The 15,211-nt window shown below is 38.0% G+C and overlaps 1 protein-coding gene across 1 annotated transcript in view; it reads right to left on the minus strand.

Annotated features, from left to right (window-relative positions):
• Positions 1-562: 562 nt before the first annotated feature.
• Positions 563-15,211, minus strand: part of gap43 (growth associated protein 43) — a 262,147-nt gene continuing 247,498 nt past the window's right edge. The window contains exon 3 of the mRNA XM_043700771.1: positions 563-6,374. Within this exon, the coding sequence (XP_043556706.1) occupies positions 6,286-6,374 (89 nt within the window). The 3' untranslated portion in view covers positions 563-6,285. The remainder of the gene's footprint in view (positions 6,375-15,211) is intronic.

The raw sequence follows: 15,211 nt of genomic DNA on the forward strand, positions 1-15,211 counted from the left end.
ATCAAGATTCCTGAAGAAGGGCTTATGCCCGAAATGTCGATTCTCCTGTTCCCTGGATGCTGCCTGACCAGCAACACATTTTCAGCTCTGATCTCCAGCATCTGCAGACCTCACTTTCTCCTCAAAGAATTACCTCATCAAGTCATGAAAACACTCCCTAAGAGAAGGGGTGGTTAGCACAGCAATCTCTGAATGACCATATCTGAATCACTTAAATTGATCAAGGCCTTCCTAGGTTATCAAGTTTCATGGAAGAAGCTCCTCCTACTGCATAATTATTTTAGTGACTCTGGCAAGTTCCTGACAGGCTTAGAGATCTGGTCCAAGATACAGAAATCCAGATGTTGGTAATCTTGCATTAACATTATAAATGTTGTGTTCAATTGATAAATGATAATGCTACCACAGTCATTTCTCCATTTTATTTCCTATACTTTATACTAAAGTTATACAATTTACTGACAATATCATTACACTCTCTGTGACAATCCAGCATTTGTGTGTGTGCGCATTTTAATGTTTTAAGAAGTTACACATGAAAAGGAAACACCAAAGACTCAAATTTTGTGAAGACTGGTGACTTTTATTTTTTTTCATTCTCCCCACTGTCTCTCTGACATTTTGTGAAAAAAAGGCAGGCCACATTCTGCATCAGCCATCTTAGATGCCACACCAATTACACACACTCACAAATTCAGAATATTATTACTGCTGAGTAAAAATAATTTACCAGTCCAAAAATACCAGCAATCAAGCACTACAGAACATCACAAGGACTCAACAGCACCAAGCAAGTAGATCAGGATTGCGTAAGGCAGTGGCCAATCAAGTAGGCAGGAAGGCAATTTAAAAAAAAATGCATTGTAAGGCTGAAAGAAATGTATGCTTCCAACTACAAACTTCATGCTCTGTGGATGGGTAACATTTAACACACCAAGAATTGTACTTTGTCTGAGATTTCACTTTCACAAATGATTAACATTGGAGTTCATCACGGTCAATTCGATTTACTAAAATCTGTGCACTTCGACTTTCACTTTATTATATTCATTAATCACCAAATTTTCACTAATTTGATTTGCATATTCTTGAAGTCCAATTAGCACCATATGTGGATTCTAAATATCAACCAGTGAGTGGAAGGGTTTCTATGTAGTATAATTACATTCCACAAATATACAATTAAAGAGACAAAAGATAAAGAAGACAACATGACATATAAGGTGGCTAATGATGGCTTCCACATCTCATTTCATTACTTTAGACCCATTCCATATATAAGGAGGAAAACCAAATGAAAATGGGCCTTTGCATTTGCACCACCAACAGGTTTTAACTGTTGGAGTTTTGTTTTCTGGCAAGATAGTTGGAAATATACATGCAGCCTTTTAAAAACTTTTTAGCCGAAGCATCAATTAGTTCCAAGTCAAAAGTACAGCTCTAGCAAATACAACATTAGTACAGTTTGAAACCTATGACCAGCATGCATAAAGAATCTGGACACTCCCTTAGCACAGTTAAAAAAGATAGTGACCGAGAGTTCTAAACCAATTAAAACAGGCCTGCATGTGTCCCCGTTTTTTTAAAAAAATCCCTCCCCAACAAGCAGTAATTTTTGTTCAGCAGTCATCTGCATTCAATGGCCTGTTTCACCAATCTCACTACTCTTGCCACATGTCTGGTAGCGAGTGGAGCCTTTACTAAGCAATTACATACTAACATGGTTAATGGCTGCATACTAATAACTGTAGTGGTCCCCTTTGCTCTGTTTTGATGAGTAAAACCTGCAAATTGCTACTTAGACTAATAGGAAATATATGTGCTACAAAATACACCCACTTCTAATAATCTAACCATGGAAAAATTCAGTCTTGGTGAGGATTAAGAGACCACCTGATTAAAATTGGAAGGTGGTCACTTAATAATTACAGGTTTCTTTTGTATTTAGTTCTTGCTAGCTCTGTAACTATATCATTCTAAGAAGACATAAAATGCAATAGTTTTTGGTCTGGCAAAAGCTTTGTGAACTATCCAAATGGCAAGGCATAACATGCTCACATTGATAATTACGAGTACATTGATACAGCATTATAAAAAGTCTCTTCAAGAACACTATTAAATGTTTCCTGTGATTTGTGTTTATCTCAAAAATGGTAGGTTAAAAACATCTTTTTTAAATAACAATGTTGTTGCTTGGTATGACATTTGAAATCACATTCTACTTTGTGTATGTGTTAACTGCTTTTACCCTGGGGCCAAGAACATTATTAAAACAGGCTGAATTTTTTTGTTAATTCAATCCCCTATTAACTCCAATTAGTGACAACAGTGTTCAACAAGTAACCTTGCAGGACAATCAAGCAAAAGGCAATTAAGTTCTGGTATTATGAACAACTGTCTTCTCTAAGGCAGCTATAAGACTAAGTAATAGTGAGCATTGAAAATATCCAAGTAGATGACATTATTTTGCCCAAGGACACAATAAAGCAAATGTCATCCTGCTAAAGGTCTGACATATACTGAAGTGGAAATGATTGCTTGCAGTGAAAGCTTTTGGTGGTATGTATGAAACAGATATAATGATTTAGTGTGATCTGCCTACATGCTGAGGTACAATAAACTTGCTATTATATCAAAAAATCTATCTGTGCTAAGATTAACAAAGTGTTTAATACTTACCTATGTTACCAAGAAAAGTAGAATGTTTTGTGCCTTCAAGACTTTTCATGTTAATCTTCTATATTTCTTATAGAAGATTAAGTAGATAATAACAATTTGTTGGCCTAAATAGGCTTTTCTTTTCCAGAGGGCTTGTTTCCTTTTAATACATGTTTCAAATGGTACAATTGCTGCACAAAACAATTGTGTTTAGATATTGGTGTAATAGAAAAGTGGAACTGTTTCAAAAAGTTTGACAATCTAATCAAAGTGACAGGCTAGTTATTCCAGAAAAGGATACTAGCTTTGCAACTGGACAATATGGTGATAACTTTGGTTGTATTCATGGCACACAATTACCATCAACATAGGTAAATCTGAATTAGTATTTTCTATGTTCAAATTTGCATAAATTAAAGAATGGACCGGTAGCAAAAAAATTTCATGAGTTTTGTTGTCAATACATATTAAAAACTTTGTAACTGAGAAAATGTCCAATTACTATGTCAGGTAAAAAATATTGGTTGCCAATGTGCATCATTGATAATATGATTCCAGAGTGTGATATTAACAATATGAAATGTCACAAAATTTAATAATTTACTTGGTTAAATAGTGTCTACGGAGAAACTGGATGAAGTGGTTTTTAATGTTCTAATTATATGTCCAATTTTATTATGACATTGTTTGCAATTCGTTTCCAATTTAGTACTATTTTGTGATGTTACATTCATCCCATAGTTTGCAATGCCAAATATAGATTGACTTTTTTTGTGCTTAATACAATAACTTAGCATCAGTTCAGTATTGAACTAAGTCATGTTATCTAGTGAAGTTCCTTTTCTGCCTGAGTTGTACTGAACTGCAAGTAAATGAATGTGGTCCTATGTAAATCTGAAACAATTAAATTAAATCACTTAGTTGAAAGTTGAAAATTTAGACAGTAAGGTAATTGACACAGCTTTGCAAGAATTGCATTATTATCATGGCACTTGCCAGAGAAGGAACAATTAACTGAAAGAATCTACCCCTCAAGCATTTGCTTTAGAACTTCATTCATGATAGGAGAGTTAGCATCAGTTTGTCACCTTCCAAATAAGTAGATTTAGAATTCTTCTTAAAGTAAAATACCAGCAGATAATGTAAGTGGAAATGGGAATATTTTTACTAAGTTTCTTTTCTGCAGTGGTGCAGAGACTTCAGGCATACGTGACCAATCTGGTGGGGAGAGCTCTCTCACCACCAGCCTCACTACATCTAGTACTTCGAGACCTTCTCTGCAAAGGAATGTTCTGAAGAAGATGTGCAACACTGCAGGCTGCCATTGAAACAGCTGTGATGGTGAAGAGACTGCCTTGCATCTCATTCTAGACATGCACCTTTGGACAGGAGGGCTGGAGAAAGTTGCAATTCTATTTATCAAGCAGCTCCTTGACACTAGACTCTATTCTACAATTTGTTACCAGGGTGCACACGAAGACAAACATCAACTGCAGCTAGAGGGCCAATTACTGGGTGAAGGATACTTTCTGTTTTGCCTGAAGTCTGAATTGTTTCACATTAATAACTTTAATTTTCATTTTTGATTTTGACTTTTACAGGACATATGACTTTTGAACCAATTCCACATTATTAGCATGAATAAAGTAAAAGGAATTACTTAAGGATTTTTTTTTAGTTAATTACTTTCATATTTTATTATCATTATCTGCCTTGTGATGTGTAACTGCTACGGTGCATTTTTCCAACCTGCTTTAACACAACCCTTTTATTAAAGAGAATCCATATCGATATGAGACTTTCTACTTCGCACAAATGTGATATTCTATTTAAGTTGTCAAAAATTCTCATTTAATCAATGTTATCAAAGTTTGCAGATAGCAGTGTGGATCAAGTTTGAAAGTGTAAAATTTTGATAATTGTTATGAAACTTTTTTCATAATGTGATTTTTTTTTTTCTCTCAACTGTTATGATAAATTTTATGGTGGCTATTTCCACTGGTTCATCCGTCATCAACAGCCCTGTCGGGCAGTTCCAATCTTGTATTTTTGTAAGTACGTTTTTGTGGTTTGAGAGGTCAAACAAAATGGAATGATTTGTGACTAACTTTGTCTTAGATACTGACATAATTTTAGATTTCAGGCCTTGCAGTGTCCTCTGGCAGTTTCTTAAAGGTGAAAAAAAGCTTACTCATTAAATGAATGTAATGTTTGTGAAAGGAAGAGCTCCCTCCCTTTCTCTAGCTGCCCACTTCCAGAACAATGCTCTTGCTAGTTCCTTTATGCATGCTTCATGGAATGATTAATGTGTCTTTGGAATGGCATGAGGACCTGAAATTAAGGCAGCAAGTGAATACGTTTCCTCTCAATAATATTACTTGACAGTTTCCACAGAAGTTAGCACTGTTGTAAATGAAATGCTTATTTTTCTCTTCTCTTCCTGAATGTGTACTAAATTATAGAGTTGGAATATCTGGAATTAGAAACCTCTTTCAGATTCATGAGATTTAACAGCAGAGAACAATCCTTCCATGCATTTGTGCCCTTGATGACACTCGAATTCAAGTGTCACACAAAATATAGTCCTTTGTAAAATTGTGAATCTCTGTCAATGAATAAAATGTGCTACTCTGAAATCACATGCTTTTTGATTGGTATTTGATGCACAGAGGCAATAAGTATATGCAAAACGAGGTATAACCCATAAAAATCAGAAAATACATACACCCCAATGCAAAATAGTCAACTTGTCCAATGTGTTAAATTCTGCCCTGACCTATTAGCTGTTTTTTCTTTCTTTTTTCTATCTGCTCCCACAATTTTCATACAACCTTTAAATTTTTGTGCAGTATTTCCTCTTATGAAATACAAAGAGTGGGAATGTTAGCCTTTGCCATTAATATTAGAGGGTTTTTTTTTTGCAATTCACAGCTAAATAATGAAGGTCATCTGCAGACATCTTCTGAACTGACAAAAAGATTGCAGCAAAATGTAGGACAGCACAGAACAGGAAGAGGAATATTCAAGTCAGTTAATCACAAAATTTTATAGTCACAGACTATCGTTTGATAGCAATTAAATGATCAATGCATAATGTCATTCTGTTAAAAGTCATGCAACAAACATATGTCATCAGCACAATTCTGTATAACGTTGAGGCAGTGACATAATCAAATATACATGAATCATTAGATAAACTGAAAGGAGGCTTAATTAGTTAGATTGCAATTAAACATTTGTTATTTGAATCAATTAGATGGAGATTGTGTGTTTTAAAATAAATAACCCCAAGGTTGGGATCTCAATGAGGCCTTACCCACCAATAATTGGCACTTTGCTTTATTCTCAAAACAAATGTATATTCATTCCCATCACATTTAAAGGATACCATTTTCACTTACATTTTTACTTCTTAAAATAACATTGCATACAGTGAAACAGAGAGCCAGAGAAAATTTGTACAGTGCAAGAATTCCAAATGATGGTCATCAAACTGCCAGAACAACACCAAGAACATTTAAATTAAGCCACACTGTTTGACTGGAAAACTTTCCCGCCTTTAGCCATATGGGGAATGGTCCACACATCAAAGGGGAGAGAGTAGCTGGGGCTAGGGACCTTGCATCTTCAGGCATTTTCCTCGGTGGCCTTCTTTTCATCATCTTTAACTTCTTCATGTTGGGCACTTTCAGAAGGTTTACTTTCATCTGCAGAATCTAGAAAAGGGCAAATGTATTATGAAAAGGTCATACATGACAATTAAACATGTTTACAGTATGTGATCAAAATGGAGGGGGGGAAATAACACCCTGTTCTGTTTTCATGTGTCCAAATGGTTCGTTGATTGTGTGAGACAAGTCTTTGACAATCAATTAACAGTAACAGATAAATATTAAGCTCATTTATATTTTATTGTTGTCTGATATATGTAGAATTTATTAAAGTTACCATCGGGTACTCTCTCATTTAACCTGAGAGTCACCACACCTCCAGTGAAGGGAAAGGCTAAGAAGGAGGGTCCTTCCTGTTTATCTCGGCTGGTGTGGGGATTGAATCCTCTCCTGTTGGCATCACTGCATTGCAAACCAGTCATCCAGTCAACTGAGGCCCAATTAAAAATTAATCTCTAGCTGTAGAAAGTTGATCTAAAGATTAAAGCTACTTAAAGCCATATTTTGTCAAGTGAAAGAATTTGCGATGGGAAGACACCAACTTTTTTTACTTTGCTATTTGTTCACTCTTTTCCCATTCTTGGAGTCATATTTGACTCCGGCTCAAACTTTGATTTCCATTTTTTCTCCATCACAATCTGGTGTTGCTTCATAAATATTGCTTGCCGATTAGACATTGCAATCCTCGTTCATGCTTTTAAATTTCCAGGCTCAATAATTCCAAAGCTCTCTGGCATCTCACCTTAAACCTTATTAATGTAAGCTCATTTAAATCTCTGCATTCTATGCTGAACTAGCTAGTAAACATCAATGACCTCCATGCACTCCGTCTTAAAATGCAAACTACAACATTAAATAAAAATCCCTCTGTCATTGTCTTTAAATCTATAACATCATTCAGTGATACATTTCTGTTCAACTTCTCATTTTAAATTCGAAATTCCATTGTCAAAGCATCGCTCCATTAACCTGTCTTCAATATTTGGTAAACTTCAACTCTACAAAATAGTATTGTCCGTTTCTAACTTCCCTTATCACCCCCTGTTCTTGTTGATCAATATTGCAATCCCTGAATTCTTCAATTTACAATTCTTGCCAATTGAAATTCCTACCTCTTTACAATCTCACCAGCCCTATAACCCTTCCAAAATGCTAGATTTTGGCAAATCTGCCACTGTTAGCTCAACATTGACAGCCATGTTCCCAGTCATCTAGGCTTTTAAGCTTTGGAATTTTTTTTTGAGCCTTTAACATTATCACTCCCCTCCTCGCTCCACCTTTTTAGCAGTTATCTAAAAGATTAAATTTTGGTTATTTTTCTTATTCATTTTTGTTTCAGCGTTAATAGTCTAATGTTGTCTGAGTTTAGAGTATCTGGTTGGATTCCTTGAATAGGCATATCCAATATCATTTATAATTCAAACTATCCTGGTCAATTCAGAATATTTTCTCCTGTTTGAAATTGTATGAAAGTAAGCATTGCAATGTCTCTACTTTGTTACAATAGATTGCATCTTCTATTAAAGTATACATAATTCAGTTAACTGAAAAATGCCATAAAAGAATATGAAGTGAACCCCTTCAAGACAAATTCCCTTGGAGTTGTGGTTTGAAACATGATCAACTTTTTTATGTAACGGTAGACTAGCATTTTAATTCAAATTTAGCAAGTTTGAATTATCCCATTAATTAAAATTTAAATCATGCAGAACCACCTCCTGTGTCAAACTATTTGAGATTTAATGCTGGATAATGCAAATTTAATTGAGTCAAAAAGGTGACTGCAAACTAACAGAATTTGAATATAATTATATTCTCGAAGTTTGACTTTGCTTTTGAACTCTCTCTCAGTTTGTGCAATTGTTTATCTGACAGATTTTTGCTTCCTTCCACAGTCCACACTTTCCAGTCCAATTAATCAAACAAGTGTGAAAGATTAAATAGTTTTAAATCTAATTGTGTTCCATCTCAAAACAAACCAAACCATGTTTATTGTTTTTTCAGTTACTCATGGGATGTGTTTGTTGCTGGGTGTGCCAATATTTATTGCCCATCTCCAGCTGCACTTCAGAAATTTATTTTCTTCAACCTTTAACGCTGGTTTAAGATTCACTTTTTTTTCCAATCTGACCCCACTCTCAAAATTAGTCACTTAGGCCAAAATTGCAATATTTTATAGATTATGCTTGTTGGTTTTGATGTCTGTGCATTTTCATTTAGCATGCCATAGCACACTGGAGCAGTGCCATATTAGCAGCTGACACTAGGTGCCCCTATTGCAAGTGGGGGAACAGTGGCCAGTGTCTGATGAATAGCACTGTCACTCTGTGCATGGGGTATGTGTGCGCGTGTAGAGGTGGGGGCCAGTTCCCAGCATCTGGTGCATGGTGCTGTCACTTAGTGTGCAGAGCTGGTGAGTCTGTCTCCTTTGCTGAGTTCAGCCAATCAGATGACACACGTATTATAGGTTGTCAGGGCTGCACCAGGGAGAAGCCAAGAGCATGGGTGAGTTCAGTAGTTGCAACATGCAGAACTAGCGTCTTTTGGAGTGGAGTCTGGGAGCGAGGGGTTGGGGTTAGGGTTATTGCCTCATCCAAGCCTGGCATGGTGGGGGGGCAGCTGCTGCTACCAGTGACTGGGCTTCTTTCCCATAATTGGGCGTCTGCAGGATTGGTGCGGACTGAGGTGACGGGGGTAAGAAGACGCTGTGGGGAAGCCTCACTGATCATCCAGTATGTCCATTTTTACTATGGCTTAGTAAATTTCAGTACTTGTGGCATTTGAGTAAATTGCATATTATGGAATTATTTGTCTCATTGAAGTGTTCCTTGATACTGAGAAGGTTAGGAACCACTTGTTTAAAGTAATGGTTTGGAAAGGGTTAATGGTGAAGACTGCAATCAGCCTCACCTAGTTTAATAACATAAGGACCTTGGCAAGAAAAAAACATCTCTAATTCTTGAAGGGTTCCAGGTAGTGCTTGTATTGCATTACTGGTTCCAGAAGACTCTTCAGATTGTACATTTTCATAAGTGATGAATACCAGTTGATCGTATTAAAATGTTTTAAATATATAAAACTACTATTGTACACCAATGAAATAATTAAATTGTTCAATACTGTTGTTTCTCGATCACTTTCAATGATCAAAAATTGTTGCGCTCGTGGAACCAGACCCTGAGTAAAATGTTAAGCATAGCTGAATTTCAGCAAAAGTAATTAAATTGCACCAAAATATGACACTTACAACTCTCTTGATGGAAAGAAACAATAAAGGAACTACTACATTCTATTCTACATTACCTGATTATGGTAGTTCATAGTTGCTTTTACATTTATGATTATACAGATTAGCTTCAGCAGAAACATGGAGCTCCTCTAACCAAAGAAAGTCAAGCGCATCCTCTACATACTTCCCTGATTGCATGAAGTATATGTTCTACCCCAATATGTTAGTTTTGCCTTTAGTATTTATTCAGAATCATTCAAGAAATTTGTTTGAGGTTTTTTTTTTGCCACAAGTAATAGGGTTGCTCCAGATTTTTCTTTAAAGCGGGAACCATGAGTCTGACCATTTCCAATACTGTCTCCTGCTCTGTAGATGACCACGTTATAAGCCATCTTCAAAGCTGTTGCCTCCTGAAGCAGGTGAGGTAACAGGCACAAGATGCTGAGGCAGGGAGGCTAAAAGACACACATATTGGCACATCAGCTTAGTTCTGTAATTAAAAGTTAGGTACACTAGCCCTCACCTCTCTGACCTCAACTTGTTCCATATTCCCTCCACTCCACCCTTCTCAATCACCCAACATCCACTATGATCAGGTATCATGATTCAACAATAACATTTGAAAAAGACTTTGAGATGCTTATGAAACTGTCAAGTTGAATAAACAGCCAATCAATAGTCTCTTTCCAAAGTGCTTTAATACCCTTCAGAGCTCTGTCAATCAAACATGACTTGTAAAAAAAAAATCAATACTTTTAATTGTTTATTTGACAGTCTTATAAATAATCATTGAAAATAACTTCCTTAATAATGGTTCATAAAACTCTAAATCAAAACAAAATTACAGTTCCCTTGACTGTTCCATCCAAAGCACTCTAAACTGAAACTATTATACGGGCAGCACGGTGGCTCAATGGTTAGCACTGCTGCCTCACAGCACCAGCGTCCCAGGTTCAATACCAGCCTTGGGCAACTGTCTGTGTGGAGTTTACATTCTCCCTGTGTCTGCATGGGTTTCCTCCCATGGTCCAAAGATGTGCAGGCCAGGTGAATTGGCCATGCTAAATTACCCATGGTGTTAGTTGCATTAGTCAGAAAGAAATGGGTCTGGGTGGGTTACTCTTTGGAGGGTTGGTGTGGACTGGTTGGGCCAAAGGGCCTGTATCCACACTGTAGGGAATCTAATCATAAGAGTTTGGAACTCAGCGTGGCATTCATAATGGAATTTCAAAGCACTTATGTCGACCTGCTTCTACAGCTGAATACATTAAAATCATTTGAAGTAGTGTAGTGGTTGGTCCTTTTTGTTCCTTGGCTTCAAACTCAGAAAATGATAAGAGGATGTGTCAAAGAAAAGATTAGACAGCGCGTACTTTGAATTAAAATATGAATAAATAAATCACAACTAGAAATTAATCCTTGAAAAGATTACTCTCAAAACCTTAGGATGCAGAGCTGTCTTCTATCAATGGGTTTCTTACTTTACTGCATCTAAAGTGCTCCTCCAGCCAGTACATGCTACATTTTTGCCCACAATAGAGGCAGGCCATGGCCAGATATGTAGCCAGTGTGTATTGCTGAGTGATTTGGTGTCACAGAACAAAGAAGGCAATTTCATCTATCTACTGGGAGCACTGCAATACCCTGGGCATTCGTCCTTTAGACCTCTCATACTCAGCACCTCTCAACACTCCTCCACACCCACCCCTCAACCCTCCTCCCCCAATCCTAGCTCCCTCAATCTCTTCCTGTGACTTGTCAGCGGCTCTGCTTGTAGTTCCAACAAGTGGCCACAACTCCAATCTGGGGCCGCTGGGACTAGACAGCTACAAGCCAATCTGAGATAGAACTTCCTTCCAAATAGGCAAAAGTCTTAATGATCCAATTAATGCTCATTTGAGTGTAAAATAGCTCCAGGGGCCCCATTGTAGCACAGTGGTAGTGTCCCAGCCCGTTGGGAGGCCTTGTCAAATTTAGACTAAACAGCTGAATTGAAGAGGTCAGCATGCCAACCCTTGATGATCACAACACATCCCAACACACCAATGCTATCCCTTTGGTCACATGATTTTACCCATACATTATAGTGTTACTGAGAATAATTGACGCAGTAGGTGATATTCTTGTGCATTACAAACGCAGACAAATGAGACGAGACTAATTATGGAAACTCAGTGGCTTAGAAAAGTTGGGCTAAAGGGCCTACTTCCATGCTGTAAACCCCTATGATTCTAAGGGCTGCAACAATACAAATGTTTTGAAGCAATAAGCTAAGTATAACAGAAGGATATGTCCTCATGAAGACAAAGGATAGAATCAAGTGCTCCGTGGTCATACGTAGTATTGTAATAGTCCTTAGAGACTCAAATGCCTCTAATTATGAAGCTGCATAGCTGTGTCCTTGTTACTTAGTCCCTGTTTGATAATGTATCAAGAACTAGATCATTGAATTTAGGCTGCATACATATTTTGTGCAGAATCTAATCTAAGGGGAATTTGCTCAACAGCAAAACATGAGGATTAATCACTTTCTCAGCAAACCTCAGCACAAATGGTGGTAGAAAGACTGATTACATAAATGGTATTTCACAGGAACTGCAACACTCTGCAACTAATCACACCAGTAGTGCTCGAAAAAATATTTAAGACAACTTGCAAGAGTAAGTAAAACTATGGGAGTGGGGAAATGACAGGCAATGAATTTTTGAAATCCTTTACCCTGCCCTATAAAATTTTGTTTCATGTATTCGTACTCTAATTTCTTTGGCCATTTAATTTGATTAATAATATAAGCAATATTAGTAGAATTAGTCCTAGAAGCAGCTACCGTTGAGATATAATACAACATAGATTATCCAAGTTTTGGATGATAGCCATATAACACATCAAAGTTATTGTGGTATATTCATTAAATAATCTTTTAAAGATCCCATGAATCATGTAATATTGTATATTTGATATTAAGAAGGTAGTCCATTTCTTATAAATGATGCATGATTTTGAGTTTCAGAACACTTTCCTGTGCAGAAGATTTGCCTCCGATAGGTATGTAATGTCTGTAGAATGTAAACTATGCCAGTCTGATCAAATTTCAAAAACAAAGTCCCATGTCTGAAAGAACCTAAACTTACCAATCCCTCAAATAATCAAATTTAAAGTCCCGAAAGCAACTAAAGTTTCTTATCCATATTTGAAAGAATATTCACCATAGATTGTCGTCATATTTTGTTCATGAACAGATTATACTTTGGTCCAAGCAAGCAATTTCAACACTACATTTTGAATGCATTTTCATAAATTCAATACATACGAGTACATTTTCTACTCCAGTGGCAAGATTAATGCAGTGCAAGCTTTTGCATTCCCACACACTGAGAATTGGAGGCTTGTTATATCTTCTGGAGCTGCCTCCTTGTTTAGTATTCAAGGAATTCCTGAATTCAGCTTCTTATTCAGAGTAAATAAAAACAGAAAATGCTGAAGAAATTCTGCATCTATGGAGAGAAAAGCAGTTAATATTTTGAATCTCCTATGATGCTTTCAAAACTGATTGAGGCTGGAAAATTTGCCTAGAGGTGCGAGGGAGGAGCGAAGGACTTCTGGGAAGTCATATATTTGTGTGGTTGCGTTACCCAAAACACTACTTGGGTAGTGTCTCCCATCCATCCTCCCTCCTCGAACCAAAAAAAAAAGTTCTGTGCTACAGATTGGTAAGGTAACAAGTTTATATTTTATTCCTTTTTTTTTCAACCATTTCTTTGGGAATTTAGAATAGTGGGAATGGAGGTGAGGGCAGTTGAATGTTCCTCCTGCAGAATGTGGGAGATAAGGGTCACCACTAATATCCCAGCTGACTACATCTGTGGGAAATGCACCCAACCCTAGCTCCACGAAAACCCAGTTAGGGAACTGGAGGTAGAGCTGGATGAACTTCGGATCATTCGGGAGGCAGAGGGGATTATTGAGAAGAGTTACAGGGAGGTAGTCACTCCTCAGGTACAAGAAAAAGGCAGATGGGTTACAGTCAGGGGACGGAAAGGGAACCTGCACAGGGGCACAGAGTCTGTCTCTGCTCAGAAGGGAAGGGGGAAGAGGAGCAGAGCAGTAGTCATTGGGGACTCCATAGTTTGGGGGACAGATAGGAGGTTCTGTGGGGACGAGAGAGACTCACAATTGGTGTGTTGCCTCCCAGCTGCCAGGGTTTGTGATGTCTCTGATCGTGTTTTTGGGATCCTTTAAGGGGGAGGAGAAGCAGCCCCAATTCATGGTCCACGTAGGCATCAACGACATAGGTAGGAAGAGAGATGGAGATTTAAGGCAGAAATTCAAGGAGCTAGGATAGATGCTTAGAGCTAGGACTAACAGAGTTGTTGTCTCTGTCTCTGGTTTGTTGCCTGTGCCACGTGCTAGTGAGGCGAGGAATAAGGAGAGGGAGGAGTTGAACACGTGGCTACAGGGATGATGCAGGAGGGAAGGTTTTGGATTCTTGGATAATTGAGGGTAGGTGGGACCTCTACAAGCAAGATGGTCTTCATCTGAACCAGAGGGGTACCAATATCCTGGGGGGGAAATTCACTAAGGCTATTGGGGTGGGTTTAAACTAATCCAGCAGGGGGATGGGAACCAAAATTGTAGTTCAAGTATAGGAAAGGTTGAGGGTCGGAAGGTCTGAAATCAAGTTTCAGGGATGCAAGGTGGTACCGGCAAGCAAGAAGTTGGTTTGAAGTGTGTCTACTTCAACACCAGGAGCATCTGGAATAAGGTGGGTGAACTTGCAGTATGGGTTGGTACCTGGGACTTCGATGTTGTGGCCATTTCGGAGATATGGGTAGAACAGGGACAGGAATGGTTGTTGCAGGTTCCAGGATTTAGATGTTTCAGTAAGAACAGAGAAGATGGTAAAAGAGGGGGAGGTGTAGCATTGTTGGTCAAGAACAGTATTACAATTGCAGGAAGGATGTTTGGGGACTCATCAACTGAGGCAGTATGGGCTGAAGTTAGAAAGGAGAGGTCAAACTGTTAGGAGTTTTCTTTGGGCTTCTGAATAGTTCTAGAGATGTAGAGGGAAGGATAGCAAAGATGATTCTTGATAGGAGTGAGAGAGACAGGGTAGTTGCCATGAGGGACTTAAACTTTCCAAATATTGACTGGGAACACTATAGTATGAGTACTATAGATGGGTCAGTTTTTGTCCTGTGTGCAGGAGGGCTTCCTGATACAGTATGTAGACAGGCCAACAAGGGGCGAAGCCACATTTAGATTTGGTACTGGGTAATGAGCCCAGCCAGGTGTTAGACTTGGAAGTAGGTGAGCACTTTTGGAGATAGCGAACACAATTGTTATGTTTACTTTAGTGATAAAAAGAGATAGGTGTATACCACTGGGCAAGAGTTACAGCTGGGGGAAAGGCAATTGCAATGTGATTAGGCAAGATTTAGGAAGCACAGGATGGGGAAGGAAACTGCAGGGGATAGACACATTAGAAATGTTGGGCTTATTCAAGGAAAAGCTCCTGTGTGTCCTAGATAAGTATGTACCTGTCAGGCAGGGAGGAAGCTGTAGAGCGCGGGAGCCGTGGTTTACGAAGGAAGTGGAATCTCTGGTCAAGAGGAAGAAGAAGGCTTTTGTTAGGATGAGATGTGAAGGCTCAGTT

This window comes from Chiloscyllium plagiosum, chromosome 12 (assembly GCF_004010195.1).
Source record: "Chiloscyllium plagiosum isolate BGI_BamShark_2017 chromosome 12, ASM401019v2, whole genome shotgun sequence".
Lineage (NCBI taxonomy): Eukaryota > Metazoa > Chordata > Chondrichthyes > Orectolobiformes > Hemiscylliidae > Chiloscyllium > Chiloscyllium plagiosum.